Source organism: Melanostigma gelatinosum (assembly GCF_949748355.1).
Source record: "Melanostigma gelatinosum genome assembly, chromosome: 9".
Classification (NCBI taxonomy): domain Eukaryota; kingdom Metazoa; phylum Chordata; class Actinopteri; order Perciformes; family Zoarcidae; genus Melanostigma; species Melanostigma gelatinosum.
The window spans coordinates 3,964,148-3,985,396 of NC_136642.1; the positions used below are offsets into that span (position 1 = coordinate 3,964,148).

Sequence of the window (21,249 nt, forward strand, 5' to 3'; positions counted from 1 at the left end):
CGTACATCTGCAGAGATCTGGCTTGTTGTAAAAGCTGTTTTATGGCGCTGCGGTGCCGCGCTTCACCTGCCAATGACCGCTTTTGATGTTCACTTGAAGCGAGTGTCGATGCTGCAGCTTGACTTTTTGTGTTTTGTCTCCACAGTTATGTTTCGCCTCTATGACACTGATGGAAACGGGTCTTTGGACAGCTCGGTAAATATTTCTCCTCTTTAAGAACAACCTTCACCTGAAGTTCAATCAATCAATCAATCAGACTCTATTTCAGACTCGGGGTCCATATAAGACAAATACAGAAAAATACATACAACAACAAGAAAAGTTGTTCAAAAGGGCAACAATTTGAACTGAAGGCACCCCTAAATATGTTGGCGTTTTTACTAATGTATTTATTTTATTGCTAGAGAGACAACTTGTTATTAAAATCAGCAGCATCAGAACCAAAACAGCCGGAGACACAAAGTGTGAGAGGTCACACTCTCCTCTCTAACTAGCTGTTATTATTATTCTGATCGGCTGATTTATATCTTGATTAATCAATTAATAGTTTGAATTTGAAATGTCAGAAATCAGTGAAAAATGCCCGTAAAATGTATTTCTGACAGTCAAAACCAAAAGACATAAAATGTATGATCACAAGTGAGGAGCTCAAACTTTTGTTTGACAAATGATGACACAAACAATGCCAATAATATTCATTGTAATAATGATAAAAACAGCACTTTAAAAAAAGGAGAAAGAAGGGGCGAATAAGCCGGCCACCTTGACGACATATAAACAAACAGAGAAGCACTCCCGAGTGTAAAAGGACCCAGATATGTAAACGGGCAAACAACAGAAGAGGAAAACGACAAAATCAAGTATTGACATGATAAATCAATCTATTTAATTCTTCTCTATGTGTTTCTGTATTTCATTCAGCACATTATAGCTGTTATAATATCTTATTTAATTATTACTCATTATTTTATAGTATAATTAGGATACTTCAGCTGGCCAAAAATCATAGTAAATATATTGTTCTCTTCACTTCTTTACATTTATTCAACTTTTAGTTCTTGTCTAACATTGTATAGCTGAAACATCAGATCAATTTATAAAATATATAAACTCTAGTTATTGATTAAGTTACTCAGTATATAAACTTTAACATTAAAATGCTGCTCAGTACCTACAGTGATTGCATAATGAGTACTTGTATGTTAGATGCGATGTACTCTTTGTACTCTTAAGTGCTTTAGGGGTAAATAATACAAACATATAATCAGTTTGCTCCCATTATCTCCATGTTATACATCAACATTGGTACAAATGCATGAATGGATGGAAGACGGGAAAGAGAAAAGTCTGGCGTGGCGTATATCCATGAATGAATTGTGTGCATGTATAGAACGTGTGCAGGAGGGTTCGGGTTCAGTGGTGGAGGGGTTTTGTAATGTATCCCGTTATTGGCGGGGATGGGGAGCGTAATGAAAAGAGGACGAAGAGCATCCCAAAAAAAGAGATATTGATTGAAAATATTAAAACAACAAGAAGTCTTTTCTTATGTGTGGACTCTTGATTTGCACTCAACATCTTGAAGAAGTCCAAAGTGCATCACTACCACACTGGATAATAATACCCCCCCAAAGGAAAGTCAACCATTGTAATTAGACCATCAGCCTCGGAGCTCTTCCCACGCTGCCTTTGTTTTTCTCAGAAAACCTCTTCTGTGCGGAACAATGACATTTCCAACCTGCTATTACATGTCCTTCATCGGTCTATTCACACCAAGGCCACTTAGCAGCATCCACTTGTAAGGCTGCAATCCACGGAAAAGGTAAATACAGTATTTTTTGGGGGGGCCTGTGATTGACTGTCTGTGGTCTCGCCGCAGGAGCTGGAGGCCATTATCTCCCAGATGATGCACGTAGCCGAGTACCTGGAATGGGACGTGACTGAGCTGAAACCAGTAAGAGACATTTCACCCAGTTCACAGGAGTCAGTGATGGTGTGAGTTTAGTACGCTGTGAAGAAAACCTCTCAGCTGGTTAGTCGTGACTGAACTTTAACACTAAACAATGACTGTAAAAGAACTTAAAGACGAGCCTGAAAATACACTCCACACGAGTTTAACATCATTTTCAGTATCCACAGATTTCCTCTCAACCCCACGGGGAGCAAATTATTCCAATTTACGACTTCTATGAAAACCAGACTTCTCCTCCTCTTGTCTCTGGACTTACTGCCTCCGTTTACGCTGCAGATCCTCCAGGACATGATGCAGGAGATCGACTACGACCACGACGGCACGGTGTCGCTGGAGGAGTGGATCCAGGGAGGCATGACCACCATCCCACTGCTGGTGCTGCTGGGCCTGGAGACGGTGAGTCCACAGACAGACCACTTCCATCTGACAGGTGACGCCGGTCGCACGCTAACGCTCCAAGAAATTAGAGTTTTAAAATGGAAAGACTGAGTCTACAGCCGTGCTAGGAACCGTCCTGTTGTGAGGAAACGTGTTGGCATTGTACGTTTCTGCAAACCACGAACTTCCATAAATACATGTAATATCAGCCGCATATCACATCTGCAGAAACGCACAATGTCACGAGGTAAACGTTGAGCAACGAGTTGTTCGGTTTAGGCAACAGAACGACTCGGTATTGGTTAGAAAAAAAGATCGTGTTTTTTGTTCATTTAAAGACGTAACGACATCATGCAATAACCGTACTAAGGTAAAGAAAGAACAGCTGCCCTTAGCGGACCTTTCTACATGACACTACAGGCATTCATTTAACGTTTACTTTTGGTTTCACACGGGACACGAACTGTGGTCTCCTGGGTGAAAGTCCGGTGTTTGTGTGACGTTTTTTGCAACAAATGTCCTCCAGCACATAACCTTTCTGATCAACACATCCTAAACACACGGACTTTCACTGACGTATTGGTTAACAACGACCAATCACACAACACGTGGAAATGAGCAAATTCATGATGTAGGTTTGGTGGCATGCCTGTGGTGAGAGGTCTGGAGCTCCCCTGATGATGTCCGTGTGACTGTCTCGAGGGAGAACAGTTCAGGTCCAAAGTACTGTACGAAGCTCTTCAACATGTGTTTTAAAGGTGACGCTCAGTCAACCCGATGTGGTTAAATGTTCCGTTTCTTTCCGTTCATAAGAACTTGACACTTCTTGCGGTTGTAGAACAGGTGTTTAAGAGTGTGTCTGCACAGCTTTCGGTTCATCAGCCTTTCAGAGAAACAGAGAACTCTTCTCGCATCTTTGAAGTGTAAATTGGCTTTATCTCTCAGCTCTTTTTTTTTTTTTTTTACTTTACTTCAATCCATTCCTGCAGAGATGATTACCCTTATCACTTCAAAGTAGTTCATCTAACCTCTAATTGCTTCACCGTAAATTGCTGGAGTTCATTGTGGGCCACAATGGAAACAAGTGTTTTTCGCTTTTTTGTGTCACCCTGTATTTTTTTATGTATTTATTTGTATTATTTGTATTTTTATATTTATACATGTATTTACATTGTTTTATACAAATAAATCAAATAAAAAAAATAAAAAAAAATAAAAAATCATAGTGTCCGCTAAACTCAGAATCTGAAATCTGAAATGTGTAGTTTGTGTCGTGCTACTGCCGTTAAAGATCTGAAAATGGACTAGCAGCAGTGAATATATTCCTCATCATTGCTAATCCATTTACAGCTCATAGTTCCTCCACTAGATGGAACCATTTGACCAGCTTCAGCAGAAGTCCCCCCCCCCCCCCCCATGGTGTCATTTCTTTTATGAATGAATATTACCACTAAGGGAAGGCAGCAAAACTTCCTCCCAGTCGGAAGAACTGGAAAAAATACAACACGTGAGACACTCATCGAGCGAACTGACAAATACACGAGTGAAATGATCAGCTGGTGATTCTCCCGTCAGAATACGAAACGATGCGGTGACGCAGTCAATCGGTCAATCAAGTCATATGTTTTGTGTGTCTGCAGAATGTCAAAGACGACGGGCAACACGTGTGGCGACTGAAGCACTTCAACAAGCCGGCCTACTGTAACCTGTGCCTCAACATGCTGATCGGACTCGGGAAGCAGGGACTCTGCTGCTCCTGTGAGTTCATTCACTCAGCGCTCAGGGTTCGACGGACGCATTGATTTCCAGTGACACGTTTGCTAAACAAGCTGTTGGTAAAGCTAGAAATGTGTTGAGTTATCTTCCATTTCAGTTGAACCTTTGATGATCGTGTCTAGAAGCTAGTTCAGTCCTGTTTTTATCAACTTTGAATGTTTGCAATCATGAGATCGTTGCTGTCGTCCTCTGACTGTCAAACGCATGAGACGATTTTACGTGTGTCAAGAATGAAGCACATTCACGCCTTCAGCTTCTACAAAACGCTTCAGCAAGACAACAATCAACAGATCATACAAGCCTTGTTTTAGCCAGTCAACTTCAAGGTTCTGCTCATTACTTTTACCCACCATGAAGTAAAGGAGACTCTGATTTTGCTTTGAGGGCCCTACAACTCTGGAATACTCTTCCTGTTGGGATTCGTTGGTTTCTTTTAAATCGCTTCTTAAAACTCATTTTTATGAACCTCTTCTTTTTGTTTCTTGTTATTTTGTAGCGTATTTGTGACGAGCTTTGCAACCCTGTTTTTGAAAGAGGCTTTACAAATACAGTTTCTCTGTGTTGCCTTGACATATTATGAATATGTTACTCTGGAGTCAAATTTACGCGACAATAATGGAGTCTTATTTTTTTACTTGGCCTTTTTAAAAGAGGTTTAATAAGTCTGCGTTTCCAGCGTCAAATAATGGTTTTCAACTGAAAAGAAGACAACCAAGGCGCTCCAGTCTTAACAAAGGAAACTTTATTCGATATAATTCTGATCTCATTACTCACTGGCTTTTTTTTCTACAGTGCATCCAACTCTACACCCTCCACAGAAGCTGTTTTCACAAACGCATTACTCAAACCCTGGTGTAAAGCACTTGTAGCACTGTTGTTTTCTTCTCCTTTCCTCTGTGTTCCGTCTTCTCCAAGTTGAAAGTCTTAAATTAAAATGTTTTTTTTGTTCTTTCTTTCCCCCCCAGTCTGCAAGTACACAGTCCACGAGCGCTGCGTGGCTCGCGCTCCGCCGTCTTGCATCAAAACATATGTCAAGTCCAAGAAAAACACAGAGGTGCGTCCAATTGGAGTGCTGAGCAGTCGGCACGCTTGGATCCGCGCTGCTCCACGGGGCTCAGGATGAGGGCCTGTCTTCTTCTACTGGAATTTAAACATCTCAATCTGCTACTAAGCATTGCTAATCACCAGGACAAGCCTGCTTTAAAAGACCCACAGCCGCGTTTGTTGGGCCTTCCTGCCTCTCTGCTGTGCTTTCTTTTCTCTCCGTCTTGCTTTCTTTAATTGTTGTGTCACTTGTGCCTTTGTATACATCTTGTTTTTCTGCACCGTGTCTCTTTTCTCACCTCTCTCTCCGCAGGTAATGCATCATTTCTGGGTGGAAGGGAACTGCCCCACCAAGTGTGACAAGTGTCACAAAACCATCAAGTGTTACCAGGGCCTGACTGGGCTCCACTGTGTGTGGTGTCAAATCACGGTAAGCCGCCACCCGAGGAGAGGCAGCTCACCTCCTCATTATATTCCCACTGTTTCTTGTTTTTTTTGTTAGGATTTCGTTTTAGCACCTCGGATGCCTCACAAGTCATCCCACCAATTTACACCCTGAAAACACTTGTTTGTGGTTGCAAGTTAATAGAACTGAAAACCGAAGCAACGACACGTGTAACGCAAATAAATCTTCGAGCATGTACCTGGAAGTGTACAACTTTAGCATGTGTGTGTTTGTGACGCAAGCCGGCTGCTAACTAACGGCTGCGACCTCCTCCAGCTCCATAACAAGTGCGCCTCCCACGTGAAACCCGAGTGTGACTGCGGACCCCTGAAGGATCACATCCTGCCCCCCAACTCCATCTGCCCCGTGGTCCTGGTAAGACTCGGCTCCTCGTGGCTGACGGAGGCTAACCTTGTTCGACACCGTGGTACCCGAGGATGCAATCATCAGCCTCCGTTCGCCCACTGAGCTCTGAAATGGCAACGCTTTATTATTTTGTTTTTTTTATTTCCCGAGATTATTACCAAAATGGTGCACGTGTATTTCAGGGGAAAAGGCTCTGTCTAAAATCTAGATTATCCTTGTGTAATCATTTTGACTTCTGCTGATGGAAACTCAAACCACCGTCTCTGAACTTTACAACGCTGCAACCAGAACCAGATTAACTTTCTGGATGAATGAATTATTGAGAAATTATGACCTCGTACAACAAAGTGGTTTGTTTTCCTTTTCCTCAGCTGTTTCAGAGCTTTGTGCCAGGAAGATACGAAATCATTTGTTTGTTATTTATTGATTTGTTCGCTAAAATTCATGAAATAAAATGTCAACATTGTGACCTCAGTGTCCAACAAATCCAACAAATCCGCCGACAGGCTTCGACGATTGTCACAAAAAACGTGAATAAAATACAGAGAAGAATCTCGTATTTAAGTTTTCAGACTTAAATGAAGTAAAACCGGGAAAAAAAGGTTATTTTTTTCAAAAGTGCCATTCCTTTCTTTGAATTTGTGTAATGAATCATTTTGTAAGAGTTGAAGTCTTTAGTGGTGGAAACCAGCTCATTGATGGATCCGCTGTTCGACCCTCAGGAGAGACAGTCGACGCTGAGGAAGGACTCCCGGGCCAGCCAGCCGAGCAGAGCGAAGATGCAGAGAGCCAACTCCGTCACAGTGGACGGCCAAGGACTGCAGGTGAGTCTGATGCTGCCTGTGTTCTGTTCTCCTGCTTCCATTAGAATACATAGAATATAGCTTCGTCACACCGCACCGCTCCAGTGTCAAACACACGGATCACTTAAGTTTCATCCAAACCAGTATTGATCTCAAGCTTTCCTTTCATAACACTTCTGTCCAGTGATAATACGGTTACACTGTGGTGAGAGAATTGGATATGAGAACCACCTTTTAAGATTTTACAAAACATTTAGATGTGAAATCGAATGCACATTTCAGCCTGGACATATTCCACCAGATATGTATTCATCTACTGTCGGAACAAGTCGTGAAATGAGTCACAACTTCAGTACTGAGTCCACTTTGTCTTCATAGCGCCTTTCAAAAACAGAGGTCCAATGAGGGCCAAACGTTAAAAAGAAGATAGAAAACAGGAACGATTTTAAATGATTTTTAAAAATGATGCGTCTGTGACTCAGCTGATCTGATCAGAGCAGGAGTTCGTCCCTAAAACATTCAAAAACAGCCTGAACTTTTGACAACATCTGATCTGAGGCAGCTTGGTGCAGAATAAAAGGGTTTAAAAGTTGTGAAAATAATCAGAAATTTAAATTTAAAACCAACGCACAGAACTGGACATATTTGTCTCTGCTGCAGTCTGCACCAATTGTAAAGCAGCAGCCTTTAGTATTTGTATTCATGTTGAAGTGAGCCTCTGCAGTTGGTCACATGACGGGACTGCTGGTAATCGGTATCATGCAGCAGAGCCCAGTCCGCTCAGATCGCCTCTCATATCTGTCAGCCGGCACGCTGTCTGTGGCGACTGCTCGTCTGCGCGTGGCTGGGAGAGAAATCTGATGAATCATATCCCGGGCACATCCATCTAATGCCTCTCGCCGGCTAACCAGCGTAATAATCAAGGTTATTATTTATAATTACAGGAAGTAATGGATCACTCCGGACAGGACGGGGGAGCTCATTAATTCACCCTCGGCCTGCTGGGATAGCAGACAGGGGGAGTTAAGCGCTTCATCTGTGTCAGGGAGAGCACGGGGCCAGTTGTCTCGCCAAGGGGCCCGATTCAAACGGGGCGCCGCCGGATTAGAGCTTCGTTTGCGTGGCGCTCTGTGAGTCCGGCCTCCGGCACCGCCGCGTGTTTCTGTCCGTCCGAAAGAAGAAGAAAAAACCCGTCGCACGAGACAAACTGCCCTGCCAATTAGGAAGCGGTGACAAATGACTATTACGACTGAATTGTGAATCATGATTTATCAGGTTGAGAGTATTGATTGGCCGAGAGATGGATGGGTTGTTCTACTGAACTGTACGTCTGCTCACTGAAACCCGGCCTGCATCCGATATCATTTGCCACCACAACGTCTGATACAAACCTTCATTTCTGCTACACTTCGGGTCACAACTGGAGCAAATGCACAACATTTAGTTTGTGTATTCTTTATCTTTTTATTATTCTTCATTTTCGTCACAAAAATAAACAAGAACTGTGATATCTTCTTCCTCTGTCACGTTTGATAAACACTGCAGTGCCCAGCTGTTGTAAGAAATATCAGCCTTTTTTAAGTTAAACTAAATATATTGTGAGCTGATGTTACAGATGTTTACCTTCAGGAAGACTGACTGCGGCTGAGCACCTCAGACATATAGGGAAAGTCGTAAAGTACATACGGACTCATACATTGCTTTTTAAAAATCTTTTTATAGGATTCCTTGAATATACTACTTCAGCTAATCAGAAAAAGAACATTTATGTGATTTATTTTCAAAATTTTCACTGTGGAAATACATTTTTATCACTGTTCTCCTTTTCATAATTGGATATTATAATTAACACAAGATTAGATTTGGACTCGGGCACAGAAAATGTTGCGCGCCCACACTTTGCCGTACATCCCGGTACCGCTCGTGCATCCATGAAACAGGAAAGCTATGAAATGAATCGGATGACTGGCACTGCTTGGAAGTGCTGCGTAGACTCGATGTGAAAAAGGAAAAGGATGTGGCTTGAAAGTGAATTCCTGTGAAGCATCCTGCAGTCTCCAAACACCAACGGTTTGTTTTGACATCTCCCATTCAGATCACAACAATAGAGGGCACTCATCCTCTGCTAGTGTTCGTCAATCCGAAGAGCGGGGGGAAGCAGGGAGAGAGGTAAGCACACAATCGGTCTCAACATGCTACAAGAGGCCTCTGAAGCGCCGCTCCTCCATCGCAGAGGGAAGGAGGCGGCGCGGCCTCTGGCTGCCAAGTGCCTCTGGCTGACTTAGTCGAATAAGAACCACGAGGACGTCGACCCTGGAAGCGCCGACCGCCTTCACCGCCGGCTCTCCGCAGACACCCTCCTCGCTGTCGCATCAGGCCGGGCCCCCTCCTTTAACCCAGGGCTAATTGGGTTATTACTGAAACATATTCATTCGCTCCTTATTACGCCGGCCCCTCATTTGTTTAAATTATGAGATCAAAATATGACTTCAGCCAGTTGATGTAATGAAATTGAAATTAAAATGAATTAGTCTTTCTAATGGTTTCTCCTCGAGGGTATGTCTTTGGGTATGTCCCACCCTGCTGCCCAGTCCGCTGCCTTGTCCCGCTCTGATTGGACGCCGGCGCTTAGGACAGAATCTGACACTAAATCCACTTCAAAGTGTGATCTGTGCTTTAGTTTATCATCTTTGAATGTTTGACTTTCTGTTTGTTGTCTTGACTTTGTGTCTGATCTGTCTGCATATTCACTCCTGCAGGATTTTCAGAAAGTTCCAGTATCTTCTGAACCCGAGGCAAGTGTACAACCTGGCCAAGAATGGACCCATGCCAGGGTACGTCATGTTTCTAGATATCAACATCACTTACAGCAAAGATTTAATCAGCAACAGGTGCAAATATACGCATTAAAGCAGTACATCTTGCTGTTATCATTCCTCCTGTTCATACTGGCCATAAGCAGTGGTGGAGGAAGTATGTCTAAAAGTAGAAGTATACAATACTGCTCTGTAAAAATACAGTGTGTAGCATTTCTGGGGCTCTTTTAGCAGAATTAGCCGCCGCATTACTTCTGTTGCTCTTTTATACCAGTAAGGATGTTCCTTGAGTGCGACGAACAGAGTTGCCACTGTTTTACATTCAGTTGGTTGCATTCTGCAACGTCACCACTAGATGCCACCAAATCCGACACACTGTCGCTTTCAGGAAAAGTGTGGACTTTTGTTTGTAACTCAAATGTTTTTATTACAAGTTGAACAACGATATTGGATGTAATATATCAATGAATTGGTGCATGCAACTACATGGAGAGAACAAAACATGTTGTTACAGCGTGTTTAAAACACATTTCTAAAATACATTTTTGCTTTTCCTATAGTTTATTTTATTTTATTTATTTAAATAAAAAAAACACAAAACTGAGAATAAAGGCCCTGCTAAAGAAAATGTATGTTGGTGCAACATTTTTCAGGCAGCAAATTTAGAAATGACTCTAGCGAAATGTAGTTTATTATACATTAATCTTCCAATGTGTTTTTAAAACCCTAATTATGACGTGAACAGTCGTAAACATCTCAATAGAAATAAGCGAAGAAAGACAAATCATACAGTATCTGCTAATGATCTTGTGTTTACAAACGCTGCTCACATAATAACCTCCATCACATGCAAGAGAGGGCCTTGAATATTAGCCCCTTCGCTCGCTTCCCTCACGCGGCGCCGACACAAATGAGGTGGGCTCACTCGTCAGCAGTCCTGGAGAGGACGGCATCGTGCTGCAGCCTGGTCCATATGCATAAGCCTGCATGTGCACGGAGAGCGGGTGACACCGATGACTGACGGATGGAGACGGGGTGACACTCTCCCCGTCCCACATGTGTTCACGCATACAGACGAGCAGCTCACCGCGGGCCGTAGGTGCGGGCGCCGGCGGGCACGTCTGTGATTAAGAAAATGAATGGATCATTTACATGCATAAGGCTCCCTCGCCACTTTGGCGGCGCACAACATACAGGACCGGCTCTCCGCCGTGCCGCCACGTTGTTTGGCTTTGATTAGATCTGAAACACAGGCTCTTTGTGGCTTGTACAAAATAAATACACAGCGGCACACAACCTCCTCAGAGGTTGTTTCTGTCTGCGCCGATGCAGCACCCAAGTTTTTTCATTTTTTTTGGGAGGGCTGACCTTGTGTCCACTGGTTTGTCTCTCTTCCCTCGATGTCCCCGCACGTGGCCCGGGACATCGCCTGACTGGAGCTGAAGCCAGAGCTTCTCCTCAGAGCTGACAGCATTCCAGATGACCTCGCCCCGGTGTAACCGTGTTAATATTTCGTCACGTGTACGCACCGCCGGCAACATTAGAGAGGTGAACGGTCACCGGCGGACACTGCAGGCCGATAGCAGCCGCACGCGCTGCTGTCAATTAGCAGCCTCGCTAATGCGATCACGGCAAATTAAGTGTTTTGTTTCTTGGTATTTAAATATCCCCAAAGTTGCCTTTCATGTTCGCGGCCGTCTGTTTTGCGTCTAATGCGGTTTGCGGTCCCAGTTGGAGAGTAATTGAGCGAATCATTTACCCGCCATACGAGGCTCGGAGGCTGGCTCATTCAGTTAGGGCTGTGTTATTGTGAAGGAACGGAAGAAGTTGGACTGAACATTGCCTGTCATGATCCAATTAGCCCTCCAACAGGCGGGCTAGCTCGTCGAATGAGTTATTGTCAGTGCGACATGTGTTGTTGTGTGGGATTAGAGGGGGTTCGCCGTGGGCTCGAGGATATGATCGCACACAGATCTGTCATGTGAACACTCGACACTCTTTCATCGGTGGGAGAAAAGCTGATATGTTTGAAGTAATTGTCATTTATTTTAACACCCGATCAAACCATATCATATCTTTGACCTGAAAGAAAAGGAATGACTCATTCCTTGTTGTACAATATGACATGAGGGAGCATAACAAGTATCACACTTGAAAAGGAAGTGGGAACACACAGAAGGATGTTGACGCAGCACAGGATGTATTCCACGGAGGGACGTTTCAGCAACAAGGTGCCTTCTTCAGCACTTAATGGAGTCATTTAACCAACTAATCCGAGCAACTGATTGACCAATCTTAAACCTAATGCCCCAGGAAATGAAACATTACCATTACCACAGCTGCAAACATGTTTTAAAGGAGCAGTGTGTAGGATTTATTGGCAGAAATGGAAAATAATATTCAATACTATGTTTTCATGAATCAATAATCACCTCAAACTAGACCGTGTTGCCCCTCCGTGTTTCTACAGCAGCCCAGAGTGGACAAACCAAACACTGACTAGAGAGAGCCTTTTGCCTTTTTACCTGAAGGCCACCGTAGTTCTCCTACAGGCTTGTGAAGGGAGGAGTGAGCGGAGGTTTTATTTTCAGACTGTTGCAATCTGCAACCTAACTGCCACTAAATCCTACACACTGTCTGTATGTCTGCTTGTTATTTGCATTGTCATTGATGCTGCACTACCCTCCTTTCTGTTGTTGGAGTTGTTCTCACGAGGTTGCACAAGTATGGAGAAACATATTTCAACAGAAATATGTCCTTATTTGGTGTAATATTCATTTCTGTATTTTGTCGACTTCATCAAATGTTTAAGATCAGTTTGTGGCAAACAGGAGAGTTATCGCTTCAATGTCTTTCTATATATTAGGTCTTAATAAGTTCAGAAGAATACTGATTTTGCAGTATTTTTGCAAACACTGCAGTGTGTGTGTGTGTGTGTGTGTGTGTGTGTGTGTGTGTGTGTGTGCGTTGATGATTTGTAAATAAGCACAGAACATGTATGTGTAGATAACGTGTCTTTCATGACACAGTTACACTGTGAGATCCAAAGTGAGCGGCATCTCGTAGTGTTGGTGATGTGCAGTGTTTGTTTGCAGGCTGAACTTCTTCAGAGACGTTCCTGACTTCAGAGTGCTGGCCTGCGGGGGGGACGGCACCGTGGGCTGGATCCTGGACTTCATAGGTACAGAACATATCGTACATTTAAATAACCGCAACAATCTGGTGCTGTTAATTATTTCAAATGACTGACTTTACAGACTCTCAGACCTCCTGAGGTGGAACTTAAACGCTCCATTTCTATTTTTGGGGGGGGGGGAGAAAAATTGCATTTGTTATTAGTTTTTCTCAGCCAGCAGCAGCTCTTGCTGTGAGGCCTGAGGTAGTAAAGCGTACTTTATGGTTTGTACATAAACACTTTCATTACGTCCGAGCCTGCGTAATCGAGGCTGGTAAAGTGGGATGATTACGTGAGTTGGAAAACAACATACAAGTCATCATTTGAAGGGAGGAAAAAAAAAAAAACCCACCTGGCCTTCTTTATTTGGTCTTGAAGACGTGTTCTGGCTTCGGAAAAATTGCCTCAATTTTTTATCAATCAAAACAAAGAGAGGTAATAACCATGTCTTGAAATAGACTGTACGACTGGACGCTCATGTTGACTAGTTGTACAAGTGGGGGCTGCAAAACGGATTTGATGCTTCCTTTGCAAGTATTCGCCCAGCGTTTTGATTCCTTGGTGCGGCCTTGTTTGGTATGGTGTTGTGATATTTGTCCCGCTGTTCCAGATAAGGCCAACCTGGACAGGAACCCCCCAGTGTGCATACTTCCCCTCGGCACGGGCAACGACCTCGCAAGATGTCTGCGATGGGGAGGAGGTACTGACGGAAAGTATCGTCGCAGTGAAATGCATGGCCTCGGTTCTCCTCATTACATCCATCGTTAAAGAATATACCATACTTTAACCCAGCGTAAATATTACAATCAACATCGTTTCAAGTAGAAAGAGGTAGTTTGCGATCATGTGAATAAACGGAGAAAAGCAACGGATTTTCACATTTGAGAAATGACTTAAACAATGATTTGATTGTCAAAGTAATCCATCAACTGAGCGATTAATCTACTGATTGTTTAAACTTCATGCTAAATTACACTACGAGGGGTTTGAGACCCACTGGTGACCCCTAGACTCAACATGGGGAGCAGTTCAGTGGAAACTATTTTAAAGCCAATATTTGCTTTCATTGGACTAAAATATGTTTTTTAAAATTACAAATATTCTGTGTTCCCCTTTGTTCTCTAAATACATTTGGAAAAGTCTCATGAAACTCTTGCTTTGAAACACACTTTCAATACGTTTAAGGACAAACTCTTTAGCGCTAAATTAGTTACATTAGATAGTTAAAGATAAAAAGTTATTTATTTTCACATTGAGTGATTATTAGTATCAGCATTTCTTTCCCTTGCTCTGGTTAGAAGTCTATAAAAAAAGCTGTTTATATCAGCCCTAAAAATCAATAAACCTGGAAGAAATCAGAGGTAGTTCTCACTCATTAGTCACCTCAAAGCATCAGCCATTTCGTAAAAGGTTGTTCTCGACACGTTGTAACACACATCTCGTGGTTTGTCGTCCCGAGGCTATGAGGGCGAGAGCCTCCTGAAGATAATGCGCGACATCGAGAACAGTTCAGAGATGATGCTGGATCGCTGGAAGATCGACGTCACGCCCACCGACAAGGAGGAGCGAGGGGACCCGGTGCCTTACAGCATCGTGAACAACTACTTCTCCATCGGAGTGGTGAGTCGGACTCCAGTAACCACGGGACTGATGAGACGATCATCTTTTTATACATATTTTTTATACCTCTTCATAACTCTCCTTGTTGAGTTAGTAATGTGTAGCTGTGCACAACGATCGACGATCAGAACGATGGCGAGTCTCGCTTCCACTCCCAAGTAGAAAAACCCGGCTAATATCTGCACCAACATTGTGTTTTCTGAGAAAGAAATAAAAATGAAAATATTCCACCTTTTTTTTCTCCTCATACTTCAATTATGAGAAAATAGTTAAATCGTATAATATTTGTTATTGTAAAGCACCTTTACTACAATGTAAAGTAGCAGTAAGTAAAACATTGTGTCATAATAATACCAATACAACAAACAATCATGTAAACACCAACGATTAAATATGTTAAATTACTCCAAATTAAAAACAAAATTTAAAAAAGTATTTCATTCATTATTTTCTTTGTTCACAAAATATTTAGTGTCGTGTAGTAGATGTAGTCGTGTATAGTCAGATAAACTACTTTTGATCCAGTTGTTAAAATAGCATCAAGTACATTTAGGTATTTTAACAAACGTGTATCTATTTTTCCCTGCAAATGCTAATCTAAAGTGTACAACAGCACAAAGAAGGTTATTGACCTCTTTAATGTCCTCATAATCTTATTAACGGTTGAACCATCATGGAACAAAAAGCAGTACAGCTGGAGCACCTCTTCTGTCACATCCCGCTCATGTTTCTAAGATGTATTCGGAGCTACATTTCACGGCAGACTTCACCTCTCGCTATGGAACGTCTGCGTCACAGACCTTACCTGACTGACTGCACGGTTACAGTGATGGCACTGCTGCAGGAGGAAGGAGCATATGGCAGCTCCTCAAACCTTTCACACCAAAGTTAAGTTTAATCGTGGTGCCAAAGTCTCAGCCGCAGGATCGCAGAGGTGGCAGTAAACAGCCTAACGGTGCCCAACAGAACAGAAGGAGGTTGGAGTGACGCACTGAAAGTTCAACTCCCTTTGTCAACAACTCTTGGTTCGGTTATTTAAAGATAGATATAAAATAAAGCAACCTGCAGTCACGGCATAATCAGTCCATTCATTTGTTCTGATCACATTCTGGTTCGGTCTTTATTGAGATGTGCTCAAGCGTCAACCACCTCTGATTGATAAACAGGCCTTCATAAGCCGTCAGCACCCCCCCTCCTGTCCATCTCCAGCATAATGACACTGATTTCACGTAGCTCATGTTAGCCATTACTGATAAATGTCAGGGGGAAATATGGTAATTGACATTTGCAGGTGGCAGAGGAGGGAGCCACTCGACGTCGTGAGGTTCGCACAGACTGCGGCGGCGACATAAGTGATGCATGGCCTCACAAATGTTAGTTGAATAACACCTCCAGCCCGGGCCCCTAATGACGATGTCGGAGGACTTTAGCGGACGGGTCTTGTTAGCGGAGAACACCGGCTGTCATCGCGTCTGCAGAACATACGGGGCTAAGTGGTTACAGTGGGAAATAAATCCCTCCGCATTCATCCTGATGTCCGAGTGCATTCATTTGCCAGTATAGATGTTAAAAACATGTCTCAAACGACACTTCCTCTATACGTTCATTCACGCTGTTCTCAAGCATTCGTAGCTATACCTGCAAAAAGTAACACGCCGGAATTTGTAGATAAAATGATTTTGTATGACCGCAAAAACACACACATAGTTATTTCATCCCAAATGACAAACTTTTCCCCAAGACAACCAAGTATCTTTGTTGCCTAAACCTCACTGAGTTGTTTCCTGTTTGTTTTGAAAAGAGCGGATGCATCACGAGTGGAAATGTCCACGTGTTGCAGGCTTTCGTAGGAAAACGCACGAAAAACGAGGAGTAACTTTTGGTACGATATCATGCGAACCGCTGTGAGAGGACACGTTGCTTTAGTGCATTGTCTTGGAATGGGTCCGAGCTGCTGTTGGCCTTATTTATACACCATTTTAAAAACACAGAAAATAAGTGTGTGTGTTTCGGAAACAAGGTGAAGGGAGTCGGAGCTGGAAAAATTTAGATTTCTGGTTATTTTAGTAAAAATCCAGCATAAACCAGAGATGCACTTGCTTTTGTCTTTGCTTCTGAGTGTGCACGATGGCCGCCTCATGTACCTTGTGTCTGTTTGGAGCATCGGTTGTGTACGTCCTCAGAAATTCAATGAAGTTTTAGTGTGATTGGTGCTCGAGGTTGTGAGTGTCCGCATGGCCGAAGTGGCGTCACACTATCGGTATGAAAAAATCCAAAACGTTTCCTCATCAAAGTTCCACGGCAACAGATTTTCCGTGCGGAAGGAATTAGTGAGGCTTTACTGAACTCTGGTATACCGCGAAACACAGAGAGCTTACTTCACATTTCTACTCCGCTACATCTCAGAGGTAAATATTGCACGTGTTGTGACAACTTCAGTTACTTCACTCACTTCTTCATATTGTTTTTATAGGTGTTTATATTCCCCTTCCTGTCCAGTGGAACCCACGTATCTCCAGATGTGTTGATGTTGAGTATTGGTGATAAACCGAAGGTGAAGTGTTCCTACATGTGCAAATTGTCTTACTTCTTAAGCTAAATAAACGACTTTTTTGCTGGAAAATGCATCGTGACAAAGCTGAAAACGAGTAGACTTTTTAGAAACAAGTGTTCCTCACGGAACAGGAAGGGGACGTACAACTGCAATCTATAAAGTAACGAAAGCAGTCGGACAAATGTAGTGGAGAACAGCGTATCAAGTGGCATAATGCAGGATTTGTACTTGGCGTGGAGTATTTTTATGGTGTGTATACACACAAAGGATCGAGATACTTTTTCCACCACTGGATTTTGCTGAAAGAGTTGCTGCATTTAGAGAAGCTCCATGATGTCTTAGTACAACCAGACAAACCTCTTCATGTGTCAGGGGGATTAGTGGTCATGTGCACCGCGGTCATGACGACGCTTTGGAGCTCGACACGTAGCTGACCTCAAAAATGTATCTGGACCTGGAGACGAGCGGAAACCCATCAGTCAAGCAAAGAAGAGGAGTAACCCGCTGGTAGAAACTGATAGAAAACCCTTCCAGCGGAGTCTTTTGGAAAAGGAAGGATGCGTTGATGTTACTTAATTATTGTCTTAGGAGGCAAACATTCCCCCCAAATGTTGTGGCTTTTAATGGCACTTTTTAAAATGCATGCAGTTAACGAAAGCTCCAACAGCCTGGAGACAGCAGTAGGTTTTCCTGCTTTAATGGCAGCGGTTGATTCCTTCTTGCTGAAGCGTAGGAAGCAGCTTTGGCCCGGCTGGGTCATGAAGTCACTGTAAGGCCCATTGTCTGTGCTCTGTTAGCGGGATTAGCACCCAGCAGGCGTGATGATGACAAATGAAGTTGTTCGTGGGGGATTAAGGAGACTTTGAGCTCTCTATGGGATTTGAGTGTGATATAATATTTTCGTGACACATTTTTTTTCCATCAAATCTTTTTTTTTTTTTTTTAGCTTTCCGTTGGAACGAAAACATAAAAAAACAAAATCACAATAAAGATTACGCGACAAGTCAAGCTAGTAATTACCTCAGAGATTATGCAGATGGAGAGTAGATTGTTTCTGTAATGACGCCGTCGCAACCAAGAGAGTCGCCGCCGACGTGCGCTTGAATCTGAAGTCATTGAAAGAGAACTTCTACGTTCCTATTCGTCTGATTGCTCTCATTCCTCTCTAATCACGAGCAAACGGAAACTCATTTCAGTTCAAGTCATTTCAATCCAAGAACTCAGGTGATTCTTCCAAACCATCCCTTTTTTTGGGAGGGGTAAATTCTTCCAACCTAACCTTCTGCCACAGCCCGGTTGCTTTGAGAATTAATGGTCGCCATCCCTTTGGGAGGATGTGGAAGTGACTTGAAGTGTAATGATCTCAATCAGGGCCAGGGGTGAGAGACAGAGCTAATCACTGAGCGCACTCCACTACCATAATGCAGTCAGTCGCCCTAACGACCCTGGCGCTCCTGTCAAAGCCATTACTCTCGGCCGTAGTGAAAGGCACATCAAACCGCTGGGGCCCACTCATAATTGGACTAAACTTTGAGCTATGAGAGGACATTACACATGTCCTGTATTAATTTGGGTGCCAGATTTTTACATTGGTAATTATTTGAGGGCAGCTAGCGGGAGAGAGAGAGAGTGAGCCGACGACGTCTCGCTGCCGCGAGGGGGTCAGGAGGACGGGAGAGTGTCCGACAGGTGTTGATGCTGCGACCGACTCGTCCCCGTTTTCAAAGAGGCGGCAGATGTTTTTAATGTCTTTAACGTCAATAAATTGTAATTTTGCTCATGTCTTTGAAAAGTGATTATGTATTTAAAAATGGAAGTAAACAATTCAAAATATTGAAAAATAAATAGCTTTTTAAATGTTTTAATGAGGAATGAAATGCATTAACACGCCCCAACAATACATTATATATATATATATATATATATATATATATATATATATATATATATATTCATTGTGATGTTGATTTGAGCATCATGTGATGTTGTGAGCTGGTTCATTTTAGAAGTTTCATCACTTCAAGCACACAAACGCTGCATCGACAGAGAACGACAAAGGCCTTCATCCACTGCCGGCTGCTTGAAATCGCTGTTTACTGTTTTCTCCACGAAGGCCTTGCCAGCGTTTTCCTGCTGACACTGACAGAAGTGTAAATTAAAGGAAATCTCAGCGTCTCTCTGTAGATCATTACCTCAGACTTTACAATCTGTTGGCGAGGTCCTCTGCATACTTATTGACATAACTGATATGAAGAACAAGGTGTTTCATTTGAAGATATGAATTAAAAGGAGCTGTATTTAACATTCAGGGCATCAATATAGCAGCAAACATCTATTCTATGTATCGTGGAGTCATATCTCTCCCTCTGTGTGTGTTGTTGGCGTCTCCGTTCTTTGTTGACGAGCCGGACCGGCTGCGCGTGCTTTTAGTGCGTGTTCATGCGTGTTCGTGCACCGTGCCCCACTAGTTGGCTCATGGCCGCCGCTTTGCACTGCTCTCATATGCTCATAGCTCTGTCGGCACTTTTGCAGTTGTTAGCACCGTTAGCTGCGAGCCGCCGATTGAGAGGCTTTCCAAATGCTCCCAATCTCGCATCTTTCACCTCTCTGTGAAAAAGAAGTACATTTCATGAACGCAACATTATTTATTGAGTTAAACTTCCTTAAAATCTCAAATGCATTATTGACACTTGGATTCTGTTTTCTTTTTACAAATCATGAATAAGTTTGAAATGAGTCAGCGGAGGAGGAGGTCAGAGTCAAGGGATGGGTCAGAAAACGAAGGATTTCCCCCCAGGAGACTGCTGTTTGTGTCCCATGGGAACCAAGTACTGTTGTTGTGTTTCATTTTGTTCCACTGTCGTAGTGATTTTAAACCAAACCATGATGTTTTATCCTAAGTAGTTTTGGAGCGTCGTTCACCACGCGTTTCCGGTTGCGTGACACTGCTACAGGAGAAAAAGCGTTTCCCTCGAACCGTGATTGAAAGTGCAGTTTAGCTGAACATAATTTAGCAGGAGACAGAGTTGAATTAACTCCTGGTGTTCATAACCATGTTTTCATTAGCGCGTAATGCCTTGAAACGAAGAATTGTTGTGTTTCCGTTAGCTTAGAATGAGCCCTTCATATCCACATCAGGAGCGGGTCATCTTCACGGTGTCGGCCATGTTGCACCGCCATGTTTCTAAAGAAGCTCAGACCAGATGAACCAAACACCGGCTCTAGAGACAGAACCTCGCGGTTTTACGTGACCTGAAGGCCTCCGTAGTGCTACATGCTTGGACAGGGAGGAAGAAGCGGAGGTGAATTTAGTTGGTTGCAATCTGCAACCTCACCACTAGAGGCCACTAAATCCTCCACATTGGACCTTTAATTGATTACTTAGCTTCTGAAATTAAGTGATTTTGTTTGTTTTGGTTGGCAACTGTACACTCAGGTGCCCATGTGAACGTTGGGTTGTTTGGTATAATCTATACTCCTGCTAACTTGTCTTAACTTAACGCCTCCACGGAATCTCGTCCTCGCTGAGCTCCAGTGGTTGAACTTGTGACCCGACTGCTGTGGCGTGCAGGTGTACTCCAGCACAGCGTGACATCACTGTTGGGTGTGGTTGGGCTTGAGACTTTTCAACAATACAAAAAAGTTTTTTCTGGCGGCTCGGTTGTTTATTCTGCAAGTTGACGCTTAAATAGCAGATAACAGCCTCACCAGATGGAGGTGGTGTACGTGGTGGAGTGTCTCCGTCAGTCACACCACACTAACACATGTAACATGAACTGTATCACTGTAACACCAAGAACTGCTGCAACGAGGCTGCCCTTCATGCCCCAGGGCACAGCGAGGGTGAGACGGGGGAGTCAGAAAGGAGGGCGAGAGGAAGGTCGAGAGTGACATATATACATATGAGAGAGAGAGAGAGAAGGGGGGAGGCGGAGGAAGGGGGAGAGAAAACAACTTGGTTGCCGTGGTGTCGGCAGCGCCCTGTAGGTTGGCTGGGAGCTGTGATTACTCACAATGTGTGTTTAATTAATTAGCCTGTGTGGCGACGGCGTGCTGTTCATCAGGCGTTCTGTCAATACCTCTCCATCCCAGGTTCAGCCCCGCTGCCACCTCCTGCACACATCTTCTTTCATCTGATAGAAATATACACAAGGGACACGCAAGGTGTAGCTGCACTGTCTGAGAGGTTGGGACAGTTACCCAATGAGGAAGACGTTGCTTTGAATGTCAAGGCAAAATAGTGACGCTTCTATTGAGCAGCTTTACACGTTAGTAATTTGAGTAATTACGGCAAGGAGGCCCA

At 43.3% G+C, this 21,249-nt stretch overlaps 1 protein-coding gene across 1 annotated transcript in view; it reads left to right on the forward strand.

Moving 5' to 3' along the window:
- The window catches only part of dgkb (diacylglycerol kinase, beta), a 59,184-nt gene that overhangs the window by 14,812 nt on the left and 23,123 nt on the right, over positions 1–21,249 (forward strand). Inside the window, exons 7-19 of the mRNA XM_079275683.1 lie at positions 146–195; positions 1,877–1,951; positions 2,246–2,365; positions 3,988–4,105; positions 5,089–5,177; positions 5,481–5,597; positions 5,889–5,987; positions 6,701–6,802; positions 8,877–8,950; positions 9,541–9,615; positions 12,693–12,778; positions 13,383–13,472; positions 14,232–14,392. Of these exons, the coding sequence (XP_079131809.1) occupies positions 146–195; positions 1,877–1,951; positions 2,246–2,365; positions 3,988–4,105; positions 5,089–5,177; positions 5,481–5,597; positions 5,889–5,987; positions 6,701–6,802; positions 8,877–8,950; positions 9,541–9,615; positions 12,693–12,778; positions 13,383–13,472; positions 14,232–14,392 (1,256 nt within the window). The remainder of the gene's footprint in view (positions 1–145; positions 196–1,876; positions 1,952–2,245; positions 2,366–3,987; positions 4,106–5,088; positions 5,178–5,480; positions 5,598–5,888; positions 5,988–6,700; positions 6,803–8,876; positions 8,951–9,540; positions 9,616–12,692; positions 12,779–13,382; positions 13,473–14,231; positions 14,393–21,249) is intronic.